The sequence below is a fragment of the Rhinopithecus bieti genome, unplaced genomic scaffold, assembly GCF_001698545.2.
Source record: "Rhinopithecus bieti isolate Rb0 unplaced genomic scaffold, ASM169854v2 scaffold_26546, whole genome shotgun sequence".
Taxonomy (NCBI): domain Eukaryota; kingdom Metazoa; phylum Chordata; class Mammalia; order Primates; family Cercopithecidae; genus Rhinopithecus; species Rhinopithecus bieti.
The window spans coordinates 134,582-148,910 of record NW_016812367.1 but is presented as its reverse complement, the minus strand read 5'-3'; the positions used below and the strand labels follow the sequence as shown (position 1 = coordinate 148,910).

Sequence of the window (14,329 nt, the reverse complement as noted above, 5' to 3'; positions counted from 1 at the left end):
TATATTTTATATAATAATATATTTTATATTTACATATATTTAAATATATACATAGATTGTTTTCCTTTTACATTCCTGTTCAATTTCTATAGAATTTAATGAGTATAATGAGCTCCATCTAGTGGTCACGAGAACATCTCCAAATTCCAACGGTCAGCACATAAACTTCAACATCTTTACTTATAGGACATGCTACATTTTATAACTGATAGATTCAGGTGGCTAGACTGTGCTTTAAGAGAAGACTTCTAATTATTTTTTTCCTTTCATCAGTGGGTTTTACAAATTGGTTCTTAAGGTCCACTGCCCAAAACCATGTTTATCATCTTCTCTTCCAAATGGATCCCTCTTTGGGGATTTCCTGTGTCTGCGCAGCTTCCCCTCCCCAAAGGCATGGAGCTTGAGGCTTCTCTTGTCTTCTCCCGTACCCACCCACCCTGTTTGTGAGTTCTGTCCACCACATGACCCGCTGCCTCTCACAGCTGTTCCCGGCTATCAACTCTCATGGCCCTCATTCAAATTCTCATGGCCATTCAACAGAGTGTTATCAACCCTCCTCCCCATGCCTGGCACCGTGCTAGGCTCAGGGGATGCTGCAGTGAACCAGGCAAGCTGTCTCCTGCCCTGAGCACCCCCTCCGGGGACTCTCTGTTGGAACGAAGTATGATCCAGTCTGTCCTGCATGCTGTTTCCAGAGCCCTCTTTTTAAAGCTAAATTCCACTCAGACACCATCAACTATGACTCACGGAATAAAGCCTGCATCTCCCTCCAGACCCTGGACTCACCCTCCCCTCCCACTGCCACCTTCCAAACAAACAGAGTTTCCGCCAGTGCTTGGAGATCCGCTCTGCCTCCGCTCAGGATGTCAGTCTCTCAGAATGCGCCCCCCATCCCAGGGGGCTAACCTAACAACCAGTCTTCAAAACCCTGCCCAACTATTGTCTTCCCTGGGAAGGACCCTCCTCCAACCCAGATCCTCCTGACCTGGAGTGACCTCTCCCTCGTAATTTCTGTAGGACTGGTTTTTCCGTAGGACTCATCCTATTCTCCGCATCTATTATGGGTCTTGTGTCTGTCCTTCCTTCCTCTAACAACTGGATCTGCAATTACCTCTAGGAATCTTAGTCAATAGCTCCCCCAGGACCAGCACAAAATAGGGCAGGAGAGACAAATGAATAAATGAATGAATGAATGAATGAATGAATGAATGAATGCACAAATACCTATGCATAGTGAAGCGAGGGAATTGCAACCAGCCTCCAGAGTATTCTGGTGCCCCCCGCCCAAAAATCAGAAGCACAAATGACCTCCTTTTACTTGGTAGAGTGTGATATACCAAGACAGCTGCCTTATAGGCCACTCAATTGTGCCATAAACTCAAGTCAACTGAGATTTAACTCTTATAAATATATATGTATCATTTTTAAAAATTCTGTAAGAAATAATCCCAAATAGGGTAACAATTTCTTGCTTTGAAGTCCTGCGAGAGGCTGGGCAAGGTGGCTCACCCCTGTAATCCCAGCACTTTGGGAGGGGATCTTTTGAAAACAGGAGTTCAAGACCAGCCTGGGCAAAAAACATGAGCCCCCAACTCGCCAAAAAAAAATTTTTTTTAAATTTTTTTTTCAGAAGGAGTCTCATTCTGTTACCAGGCTGGGGTGCAGTGGTGTGATCTCAGCTCACTGCAACCTCTACCTCCCGGGTTCAAGTGATTCTCCTGCCTCAGTCTTCTGAGTAGTGGGCCCCCGCCACCACACCTGGCTAATTTTTGTTATTTTTAGTAGAGACGGGATTTCGCCATGTTGGCCAGGATGGTCTCGATCTCCTGACCTTGTGATCCCCCACCCTTGGCCTCCCACAGTGCTGGGATTACAGGCGTGAGCAACTGCACCAGCCAGGAAAAATTTTTTTAATTAGTCATGGTGGCACACGCCTGTGGTCCCAGCTATTATCCCAGCCGAGGTAGGAGGATCACTTGAGCCAGGAGGTCAAGGCTGCAGTGAACCATGACTGCACCACTGCACTTCTGCCTGGTGGACAGAGTAAGATCCCATCTTAAAAAAAAAAAAAGAGTCCTAACAGAGCATGTACCCTTCGCTATGCTCTTTTCCAGTCAGCACAGGCAGTAAGGCAGTAAACAGCCTGAATACCAGCAACTTTTACTACTTCTGTTCCGCTCTGTGGCATTTTCCATAAACTATCAATGAAACGTATCAGATTCTGTGTAACTTCCACATTGTGCTTTATATGGTCCTAAGTGGAGTTTCGCTCCTCTACGCAAACTGCCAAATGTTTTTATGGAGCAGAGGATTTCTGACTCACATTAAACTCTGGATTATTATTAATTTCTGGAAAATCACCCCACACTGTAAGCACAGTGCCCATCCTTGGAAACCATGCACAATGTCTCTGGAATATTCTGCAAGGATCCAAAAAGACACAAAAAGAAAACGAAAAGGATGACACCATTCTAGAATGTTCCTGCCAGTGTCCCGGCAGTTTGAGCCTGGTTAGTAACAAGTGGAAACAGCGCGAGGAGCAGAAGCCCAGCCGTGCTCGAGGCCTTCTGGGCACGTGGGTGGCTGATGAGGGTTCACGGCCGCACACTTTCCTTTTCTGTTTCACTCCTGCGTCACCAGCATCTTCACACCCACGTCCTAGGAGAACGTGCCAGTAAAGTCTGCCAAGTCCTTGCTCTTCCCCTCCTGAGGATTCCCAGTGGCCTCCCACTCTGTGTCTCTTCTCCTTTTCTCTCTGGCAGCTCCCAACTGATGACGACGGACCTAACAACAAACTCGCTCTGAGGACGCAGTGCCAGGCCTCGTTCTAAGCTGTCTGCATGTGTGAACCCATTTGATCCTGAAAACAATCCCATGACACAGCTACTCCCAGAATCCCCACTTCACTTTACAGGTGGAAAACCGAGGCACATGGAGGATAAGCCCACGTGTGAGGTCATGGAGCCGGTGAGCGACAGAGAACTGGGCCACGCAGCCTAGATGGGAAGTCAACATGCTTTCCCTTAGGCCACGCTGCCTCTTGGTGTGTTTTCTCTTTTTCTTTTTTTTGAGACGGAGTCTTGCTCTGTCGCACAGGCTGGGGTGCAATGGCTCAATCTTGGCTCACTGCAACCTCTGCCTCCTGGGTTCAAGCAATCCTCCTGCCTCAGCCTCCCGAGTAACTGGGATTACAGGCATGTGCCACTATGCCCAGCTAATTTTTGCATTTTTAATAGAGATGAGGTTTCGCCATGTTGGCCAGGCTGGTCTCGAACTCCTGACCTAAGGTGATCCACCCGCTTTGGCCTCCCTAAGTGCTAGGATTACAGGTGTGAGCCACCGCGCCTGGCCCTCTTGGTGTGCTTTAAGTGGAGTCAACCCTTTGGTTACACCTTTGTGGACCACCTGGTGGTGACGGGCCAGCCATCACTGGAAGGCCAGTGGTCACCTACTGCTTGTGCCCAGCTGTATTTGTCCTCTCTTCTGGGAAAAGATCCTCATTTTTCAGGAAGGAACCACCCTCCCCAACACCACACGCTTCTGGTATTGTCAACCCCTGGTTCCAAGAATGGTCACACGACCCACCAACGACCTGGTCCAATAATGTGCCCCATGCTCCAGGTCAGCGCAACTTTTCAAGGAGAGGCACCTCCCCAAGCCAAGCAAATTAGGGTTCATTCTGGGGCGTTAAAAAAAAAACATGGTAAAATACATATAACATAAACCTGAGCATTTTAAAGCACGAAGTTCCGAGATTAACACGTTCACTGTGATGCACAACAACCATCCCCTCTCTCCACTTCCAGGACTTTTCATCTTTCCAAACAGAAACTGTATGCCCCTTAACCAATAACTCCCTGCATTAGTGTGTCTGGGTGTGGCCATAAAAAGGTACACAGTCTGTGCGGCTTAAACAGCAGAAATGTGTTAAGGTGGTGGCAGGCTGATTTCCTTCTGAGCTCATGGCTCAGGAAAGGTGTCTTCTCGACGTGTCTTCACATGGCCTGCCCTCTGCATGGATCTACATGTCCAAATCTCCTTTTATTACAGGGACAACGGTCATGAGGGCCCGCCTTAAGGCCTCATGTTACCTAATCTCCAAGGTAACACTGTTCTTTCCAAATACAGTCCCATTCTGAGGCCCTGAGGGTTAGGACTTCCGGATATGAATATGGGAGGACACAGTTCAACCCATAACACTCCCCATGCCCCAGTTCTGAGACTTTCGGGAAAGAACAGTGCTGTCTCTGCTGGGGTTGCTGAGCACATGTGATATACACCTAGAGCTATAGTGGCGGCCACCTTCCCAAGCACAGGTCACTCCAGAAGAGACTGTCTGAAGACAAGCTGAGAAGGGCTGAGAGAGGACGGCGAGCCCTGAGCCCAGAGGGGCCTGAAGCTGGCCGTATCTTGGACCTTTCCATTTCTAGTTTTGTGCACTAAAAATTTCCTTTTTTGCTTTATTAGTGCAGGATGATCAAATACTAATTAATGTTCTGATGCTTGTAACCCAAAGAGTGAGCAAATGCAAGGGCCAGAGTGACCCACGGCTTCAGGACACGCAGGGTGGGACCCCAAGGCAGTTATTTATAAGGCAGAGTCAAGATTCAAGCCCAGGTTCCCAGGCTCCAAGGTGCTGGCCCTCACCTGTTCTCTGGGATGCCCCCGAGTCACTAGTGTTCACAGCACGGTGAAGGCCAGGCCACAGGGCAGTCCCCAGGGGTAGGCTTCAGGACCCACCTGGCCACAGCCCTCCCTGCAGCAACCTGTGTTTGCTGCCCTAAGCCCAGCTGCTCCCCACAGACCGAGGGCTCCAGTCCTTCAGTCAACACCCTCAGGCCAGCAGCATGCCTGGCAGAACAACGCACAAGGAAGTCAGACAACAGGCTACACAGCAGGCCTTCTTCCCTCCATTGCAGGACACATACAGCCCTGTATGAAAAACACAGCGTCGGAAATGACCCAAATATCCTTGCGGGGGGCTGGCCAAGTGCATTACAGGGCATCCCAACAGCACGGCCAGATTGTTCCCTGGACCAAAACAAGGCAGCAGCTGTCTCTGATACACAGACGGGTATAGACCACCTCAAAGAGAAATGGCAAGCCCATGAAAAAGATAGCCCATGAAAAACAATGCGGGACACCTGTTGGAGGAGGAGTTATTACTTTAAAATTAGTTGAAATGGGCCAGGCATGGTGGTTCACGCCTATAATCCCAGCACTTTGGGAGGCTGAGGTGGGTGGATTATCCGAAGGCAGGAGTTCGAGACCAGCCTGACCAACATGGTGAAACCCCATCTCTACTAAAAATACAAAAATTATCTGGGCGTGGTGGCAGGCATCTGTAGTCCCAGCTACTTGGGAGGCTGAGGCAGAAGAATTGCTTGAACCTGGGAGGTGGAGGCTGCAGTGAGCCGAGATCGCACAACTGCACTCCAGCCTGGGTGACAAGAGCGAAACTCTGTCAAATAATATAAAAGAAAATTTAAAAGCTGAGTGTGGTGGCTCATGCCTGTAGTCCAGCACTTTGGGAGGCTGAGGCAGGTGGAACACTTGAGGTCAGGAGTCAAGACCAGCCTGGCCCACATGACGAAACCCCGTCTCTACTAAAAATACAAAAATTAGCCAGGCATGGTGATGGGAGCCTGTAATCTCAGCTACTTGGCAGGCTGAGGCAGGAGAATCATTTGAACACGGGAGGCAGAGGCTGCACTGAGCTGAGATTGCACCATTGCCCTCCAGCCTGGGCAACAAGAGTGAAACTCCATCTCAAAAATAAATAAAATAAAATAAAAAGTAAAATAAAATAAGACATAGGCTGCCGCGGCAACAAATTACCACAAGCTCTCCCAGTTCTGGGGGCAAGAAGTCCAAGGTGTCTGCGGGTGGGCTCCTCAGGGAGAATCCCTCCCACACCCCTCCGTAGCTCTGGAGGCTGCCAGCATTGTGGTGTTTCTTGGTTGGCACATGCAGCATGCCAATCCCCACTCGCCAATCCCCACTCTGCCATCATCTAGCCCCCTGGTTTGTGCTTCTCTGTCTCCAATCTCTCTTTGCCTCTTCTAAGGACAATTGGCATTGTATGTAGACACATCCTAAATGCTGAATGACCTATTCTGAGATCCCTGATTACCCCTGCAAAGACCCTATTTTCCAAGGTCATATTCACAGCTACTGGGGGTTAGGACTTGGACATATTTTTTGAGGGCAACGGGATTCAACCCACTACACTATTTTATTGAGGAGAGTGTAAGGCTCACCAGAGCCAGCTCAGGCACCCCTGCCAGTCCTCCTGCCAGCGATATCCACTGGCTGGGGCAAGAGAGAAGCCCCTGCCACCACGCTCAGCCTCACAATGGGGGGCACATCCAGAAAAGCCACCCCTCCTCTGGCCTTGCTTATCTGCCTGCTGCATGCTAGGATCCAACAAAAGATTCCGCTGACTCCCTGGGCTGCTGGGTGGGGAGCTGCAGCCAGCTCTAATCAGATGGGAAGCTCCACTACAGAACACGGTCTGTGTCTCCACACTCCAAAAGCCCGCGGGACATGCTGGAGCCTTGCAGCCTTGGAACCAGGGAGAATAGGAACGAGTTAGGACTTCTGGTGTTGGAGACAAGGGCCTCTGTTCTTTACAAGACAAGGGGCTCATGTGCTAGCCTGCTGGGGATTAGCATTCATGAAGGCTCTGGTCTAAAAGCTCTCGAGGTGATGGGAGAGAAAGTGCAGGCATAGACATGGGTGTGCTGAGAGATCTGGCTAGGGTTGTCGTGCTGCACCCCAGGGCCACACTGACCACAACTGCCAGGACGGCCTCCATCACAGCCTGGAGTTCCTGGGACAGCATGAGCACGGTGCTGATGGCCAGCAGGGGCTTCCCAGGGAGCAGGGAAGTCCACCATGCCTTCCTCTCAGTGGGACTGGAGGCTCTGATCATCTCTTCAGTCCTCGATGGTCTTCCCCAGACCTTCTTGGGAGCCTCTTTCTAGAGGAGTTCAGGTCCTCTGTTCCCTGCTCCCCACCTCTGATGGAAGGCAGGACACAGGTCCATCTGCAGTCACTGGCTTTAACTTATACCTTCTCCATAACCTCACAGAGCCCCCCAGAGCCTGCCTCAAGATGTTATCATTTACTGATAAAGACCCTCCGTGCTAGTAAGAGGCAGACCCAAGATGTGGCCCCAGTTCGGATGGATCCGGGAGCTCCATGCCAGTTGGCATCCCCCTTCTCCCACTCTCCATCCATCATCTGTCCTGGGGCCTTTCAAGCCTTCTGTAGGTAACCCACAGCAGGAAACCCACCTCATGCCACCCACGTCCAATCCACAAATACTAATAGCCAAAATCAAAATCTCACTTGGGCGTTTTCATTCCAGACTTCTATGTGAGTTCACAGTTTCATGCTAGTGGTTGCTGGCGGCACCCAACTAACCTGATTTGGTATCTCACAAATGGAGTGTGACTCCCAGTTCAAAAAACACACACATAGGTTTGCATCCAAACAACGCTCAGAAAGTGGGGACGAAAAAGAAGGATTGCTGGCATTTTACACATTTTGCAGATCATCTAAAAATGCATTTGTGGATGTGAATTTTCCTCCCATTTAATTGCAATTTCTGACTCTTTTTTTTTTTTTTTTTTTTTTGACGGAGTCTCACTCTGTCACCCAGGTTGGAGTGCAATGGCGCCATCTTAGCTCGCTACAACCTTTGCCTCCTGGGTTGAAGCAATTCTCCCACCTCAGCCTCCTGAACAGCTAGGACTATAGGCATGTGCCACCACGCCTGGCTAATTTTTTATATTTTTAGTAGAGATGGGGTTTCACCACATTGGCCAGACTGCTCTCAAACTCCTGACCTCAGGTGATCCGCCCGCCTTGGCCTCCCAAAGTGCTGGGACTGCAGGCGTGAGCCACTGCACCCAGCCACAATTTATGACTTCTTGATCTGTGAATGGAGTCATTCCCTTGTCAAATCCTCTTTCTCTTATTAAAAGCTCAGAAGTCCTATAAGGCTAGCTCAAGCTCAACCACAAAGATCGTCTCCCACCCAGCCCTCACAGACAGAATTTTCACACCATGAGACTCACCTCTGCAGAAATCTCGGGGCATCTCCCAACCCTGGGATGTTAGTGAGTTTGGTTTCTGGACCACTTGGCTAATGGAAGGAATGACAGCGAGGACAAGGGACACTGCGCAGTTCCTGTGTTCTCTGGACCAATAACAAAAGTCACCTTTCCCTGCATGTCGAGAAGTCTGAGATACATCACGATTTTCCACTCATTCACTGGTATTAGACACCATTCTAAAGGAGGGTCATTCTAACTCTGAAAACACCAGCATTACAGACCACACAAAGCTCCCCTGAGGACAGCCAGATCTGTTATGAGCCTAGATTTAAGCCATGTGGATTAGGAGTCAACAATTCCTGGTTTCATTCACAGCCATGCAGATCTACACCAGCAAAACCAGAGAAAGTCCACGATAATCTGAATAATTCAGACCTTGTTTCCTGTTTCCTTCCTCTACCTCCACCGCAAGAAATGAAAACAAGAAGCCTATGTCCACTAGATTATTTATCTACCTTCTGCACGTCTGACATAGAGCTCTGGTCGCAACGTTGGTGCAGTGGGGGCGGCTGGTGTTCCAGGCTGTCACCTCCCGTCAGTTCACCTCCCATCAGTTCACACCTCTTTCTCCATCTTTGAAATAGGCCAGCTGCTACTCCCTTACCATCTAAGTCTGTAGGCAGCTAAGTCATCTCTGACGATGCCTTAGCTTCTCCACCAATACCACCCAGCAAACCAAGTCAGTTTACTTTGCTGGAAACCGACCAGAGAGCCTACCAGGGTCAACGTGGGAAGAAAAGGCCCCAGGACAGTGCACAAAGAGGACAGCCTGACACCCCAGTCCACCTTCTAGACCATGCTGTTCTCAGCAATCCCAAGCAAATGGCGGCGGAAGGCAGGAGGCAGAAGGCAGCTCAACCTTCACTTACCTGGGGGGCAGACACATTCGGATGGGGCTTCCCGAGCAGTCCGGAGCTTCACTAGCCCGTCCAACTTCTGAGTCGGGGAAAAAAAAAAAAAAAGGAAAAAAAACAAGGAAAGAATGAGTTTCAGAACAGAGAGGGGTAAGAGTGGAAACATCAGCAAAAACAAATGTATCTAAACCATCTACAGTGCTGGGGGTGTCTTTGAGACCATCTTTCAAAAGATCATTAAATTCTACAGGGAATTTTAGAAGGAGGAAAAACAAACACAAACACTAAACAGTTACTGGTGAGTCCCTGAAAAGCTGGCAGGTTTCTGCTGTCACAGCATTTTCAAATAGAATACCAAGAGTTACGAACAACAGAAGCAGCTTCCTGCAAGTCAAGAAAAGCCACAGCGACCACCACTCCTGAAGGGAGCGAGGCTGGGGCTGAGGGAGGCCTGGGGAGGGCAAATCAAAGTTAGTCCTCCAGGCGGCTTTCTGCACTCACAAGGCCACCCCGTTCACACCCGGGAAGTCCCGAAACCCCATGGCTGCAGCCCCTCCCAGCCCACGGGCTGGGCACCTGATGGCCCGGGCTGAATCACCCTGATGAAAACATTTCCCTTTGTTGTTTTCTGTTTTCCATTTTCCTTTCTTACCAGTGGGGATCCTTGGCCTAGAAAATTTGGTTCAACACAATTTAACAAGAATCCCTACACATGCCCAGCCCTGTGCCAGATTTGGGTGAAAGGAAAATAATTACCACAGAAAGAGGGTCAAAAGGCACAGCTCCCCTACAATGCAGGGACTGCTCTGGCAGGCTCCTGGCCCAATGGAACCCTATGGGCACCCCTGAGGCCAGAACAAATGGTCCCTGCCTCACAGACAAGGAACGCAAGCTTGGAAAAAAAGAAATTTGTCCTGCATCCCAAATCTAGGTTTAGAGGAATGAAGCAATTGGCCCAAATCCCAAAACTAGCCAGAACTTGAGTCCCAATGAAGATACACAGTCTTAACCTTTCTCTACGGGGAGAAAAAATCCCCTAAAAGCAAAACAAAGCAGAGCACAAATCCGTGCAGACCTAAGTGAAGAGCACAGTGCTACCATAAGAGCAGAGGGCTTCATGTTCAAACGTTGAACAGTAATTTTTAAGCACTGCTTTAGAGGAGGAGAGAAGGGCACCCCTTGGTCTTGAACTCTTGACCATCAAGCCTGGAATTTGCATAGAGGACAAGACCCCAGCCAGGCCCTGTAGGCCTCTGACTGGAACATCCCAGGACCAGGAGACTTCACCAGGGCACCTCCAGCCACCAGAAAGGCACTTCAGTTCCACTCCACCTCCCATATCATCCTCATTTTACAGATGGGCAGCAAGAGGCACAGACAGCTAAGCAGATCCTATAACAGAGGACGTTACCACGGTGAAAGTGTGTCGGGGCTGGGTCCTGCCGGTGGGTTCGCGGTCTCGCTGACTTCAAGAATGGAGCCGCAGAGTGGTAGCAGGTGCCTATAATCCCAGCTACTCCGGAGACGGAGGCTGGAGAACTGCTTTAACCCGAGAGGCGGAGGTTGCACTGAGCTGAGGTCCCGCCCACTGCACTCAATGAGTGCCAGAGCAACACTCCACCTCAAAAAAAAAAAAAAAAAAAAAAAAATGGAGCCGCGTGCCAGACGTGGTGGCTCACGCCTGTAATCCCAACACTTTGGGAGGCCGAGGCTAGCGGATCACCGAGGTCAGGAGATCAAGACCATCCTGGCTAAGACGGTGAATCCCCGTCTCTACTAAAAAATACAAAAAATTATAGCCGGGCGAGGTGGCGGGCGCCTGTAGTCCCAGCTACTCCGGAGGCTGAGGCAGGAGAATGGTGTGAACCCGGGAGGCAGAGCTTGCAGTGAGCCGAGATCCTGCCACTGCACTCCAGCCTGGGCCACAGAGCGAGACTCCCTCAAATAAAAAAGGATGGAGTTTCGGACCTTCGCAGTGAGTGTTACAGCTTTTAAAGATGGCATTGACACAAAGAGTGAGCAGCGGGGAGACTTACTGTGAAGAGCCAAAGAACAAACAACCCCCAACCTTAATGACCGGTACACACTGCTGCAGCCGGCTGGAGTGGGTGTTGGCTCGCGGAGCAGCTTTTATTCCTTTATTTGTCCCCGCCCATGTCCTGCTGATTGGTCCATTTTACAGAGTGCTGATTGGTCCATTTTGCAGAGTGTTGACTGGTCCATTTTGCAAAGTGTTGATTGGTCCATTTTACAAACCTCTAGCTAGCTACAGAGCGCTGATTGGTGCATTTTACAAACCTCTTCTAGGAAAAGTTCTCCAAGTTCCCACTCCACTCGGAAAGTCCAGCTGGCTTCACCTCTCAAAAGCAATACCAGGGCAGCCGGAGGGTTACTCCAGGGGGTGCCTTTAGGGGCACTCACTCTTCCATCATCACTGCACTCCCCAGCCCTGACACTGCAAGCCTTTGGCTTGCCCTGTATATCGGAATCTGGCTAGGCCTCTGGATGCCAGGCTCCCAGGTCCCCCCAGGGACTGGACCTGCCACTCACTGTTGCTCTGGATGGAGCTGCCCAGCTGTTGTCCCACAGGGATCTTGTGAGCAGCCTGGGCCAGCCCCCAGCCTCCAGAGGCCCCCTGCAGCCTATGGGTGAGAGCTGCTCCACCCCAGCGCAGCAGACACCACCCCTACTCATCCCCACTCCCAGCAGGGCTGCCTGGGGTAGAGTCCATGAGGGGCTGAGGCTTTTGTACACAATGGAGCACAGTGGCCACACCTGTCCCAGTTGAATGGGGGGCCCATGCAAAAGCTGCAGCCTTGAGCCAGACCTCAGAATTCACTTGGTTTTGTTTTGTTTTGTTTTGTTTTTGAGACAAGGTCTCACTCTGTCATCCAGGCTGGAGTGCAGTGGCACGATCTCCACTCACTGCAGCCTCAACCTCTCAGGCTCAAGCAATCCTCCCACTTCAGCCTCCTGAGTAGCTGGATATGCTACTCAGTATATCCAGCCTGTACTATATACAGGCATGTAGTGGACATGCCTGTACCACTACACTCAGCTAATTTTTAAATTTTTTGTAGAGATGGGGTTTCACTATGTTGCCCAGGCTGGTCCCAAATTCCTGGGCTCAAGCAATCCTCCTGCCTCTCAGAGTGCTGGGATTACAGGCATTGAGTCACCGCGCCCAGCTAGAACTCACTTTTTTCCCCATTGCATTTGCAGATATTAAAGCAGATTTCAAAATATACTTGGAGAAGAAACCCAACGTTTTAGTTTAAGCCAGTCAATCTGTGTAAGAAGCTCTCATCTGTTTTTATCAGTGCTAGACAGGACAGAAAGGACTTCCACATTAATTTCATTTTTTAAACAAAAGCATTTCATCCCAAAACCAATTCACTTCTAACAACTGCTGTCACACTTGGGCTACTGCTATCACATCTGAACCTCTCTCCTGAAGAGGGAGAAGGATTTTATCAACTACTGATAGGAAACACAATTACTTTTAAGCTACTCTTACCTTAAAATAAAAAGCTAGGTACTGTTAATGCTAGTGGCGGGATCATAGGTTACTGGGATTGCACTGGTCATTGATCCTAACTCCCTTTGTGCTTTTGTTTCTCTAGATTAGATGGTGAATCTGTAAAGTTTTCTCTCCTGGATCCTTCCCCTCCCCCACCTCCAGGCCCCTCACTTTCTGTGTCCTGACTACTAAGAATACAAAGTGAAATGTTTGAATTGGAAACCCAATCTCACAATCTTTACTTCATGCTCTTTTTTATTTTAATCCTAAGAAAACATTCCTTTGTGTCCAGGTTTGTAAAAATGACTTACAAGCCTCAACATGTTATATTCAATTATCTGGCAGCACCCCCAGCATGTGCAAACAATATGGTCCTGGTTTTCCATATGCAAACAAGTCCTGACTCGACAAGTAAATAAAGGATGAGTTTCTGAGAAAAGACGAGAGACTTTCGGTGAGTTCCCTTCTAGAAGGACTGGGAAGAAGAACTTGAAGTCTGGAGGAAGGGTGGCAAGAGCTCAGGGAATCAGGGAAATCCTGGTTTTTAAAAAAGCATTCATGACATGGTCCAGAGGATACGTTCATGAATGATCTGTTGGGGCACTAGTCTTGAACACTTCACCAGATGTTTGATCACATCCTCAAGTGGTTTTTTGTTCTGAGGAAATATAGATCGACAAACAAAAGAAAGATGCAATGATTTATTCCTGTAAAATGCTGGAAATAATTAAGACACTTCTATCCTTTGACTAAAAATTCCTACTCTGGGGACTATATCCTAAGGAAATAAATCAGCAGAAGCAAAACACGATATTTATGAAGAAGTTGCACTGTAAAATAGTGGGAACGGTTTAGTGAAAGATGTGGAATCCCCTTGATGCAACTGTGACATCAGGAAATAGCATTATGAAGACTATATAGCAACAAGGAAAAATGCTTACGCTACAATAAATAACATGTCTACATAGAAACACAGGCATGGGGGAACAGCAACTAACAAAACAACCCAGGTGGGTGTTGGAATGATGGTGATTTACTTCTTTCTGGGTTGTTGTAATATCATCTTCTCAGTGAAAAACAAAAAAGCCTGAAAGTAGAAGAGACAATGTAAACCCTTGAAATCTCCCTGCTGAGGGCAATTTCAGAGCGATGGACTCTGTCTCCCCAGGGAGACGCAGCTCCAGGATCCATCCTGTGAATACATGCACACCACAAACAGCAGAGGAAGGGCTCGTCAAGAACCAAATGCTGACCACAGGCACAGCTTCTCTGCTCTCCGTCTGCCTGCTTACGAAGAGCCAGTTCAAGCCTTCTCACCACCACGAGCAACCCACGGGGACCCCCTTTCCGGACCCCTTTAAACGTTCTCTTTTGATACCCCACCATGATGACGATGATGACAAATACAACCGAAGTATTATCATCAAGACTGGATTACTTATTACGGGCCAGACATTGCGCCAATTGCTATTATCTTATCTATTCCTCCTGATAACCCCCATGAGGCTGGGATTCTTATTACACCCATTTACAGATGGGAAAATTGGGAAAACTGAGACAGAAAGAGAAGTGTCAGGGCTGGACTTAAATCCTGGTAGCAACTGACACGGATCACAAGGCATGACAACCTCTGCTCCCAAGTAATGTTCCTATCTACAAACATTCTTTAAAGTGATCAGGGCTGGGCGCGGTGGCTCACACCTATAATCCCAGCACTTTGGGAGGCCGAGGCAGGCAGATCACCTGAGGTCTGAAGAGTTTGTGACTAGCCTGGCCAAAATGGTGAAATCCCATCTCTACTAAAAAAAAAAAAAAAAAAAAAAAAAAAAAAA

General features: G+C 48.9%; 1 protein-coding gene across 12 annotated transcripts in view; it reads right to left on the bottom strand.

Annotated features, from left to right (window-relative positions):
- The window catches only part of COL23A1 (collagen type XXIII alpha 1 chain), a 359,675-nt gene that overhangs the window by 316,636 nt on the left and 28,710 nt on the right, over positions 1 to 14,329 (bottom strand). For all 12 annotated transcript variants that reach the window (XM_017896147.1, XM_017896154.1, XM_017896152.1 and 9 more), the window contains exon 2: positions 8,993 to 9,059. In XM_017896147.1, coding sequence (XP_017751636.1) covers positions 8,993 to 9,059 — 67 coding nt within the window. The remainder of the gene's footprint in view (positions 1 to 8,992; positions 9,060 to 14,329) is intronic.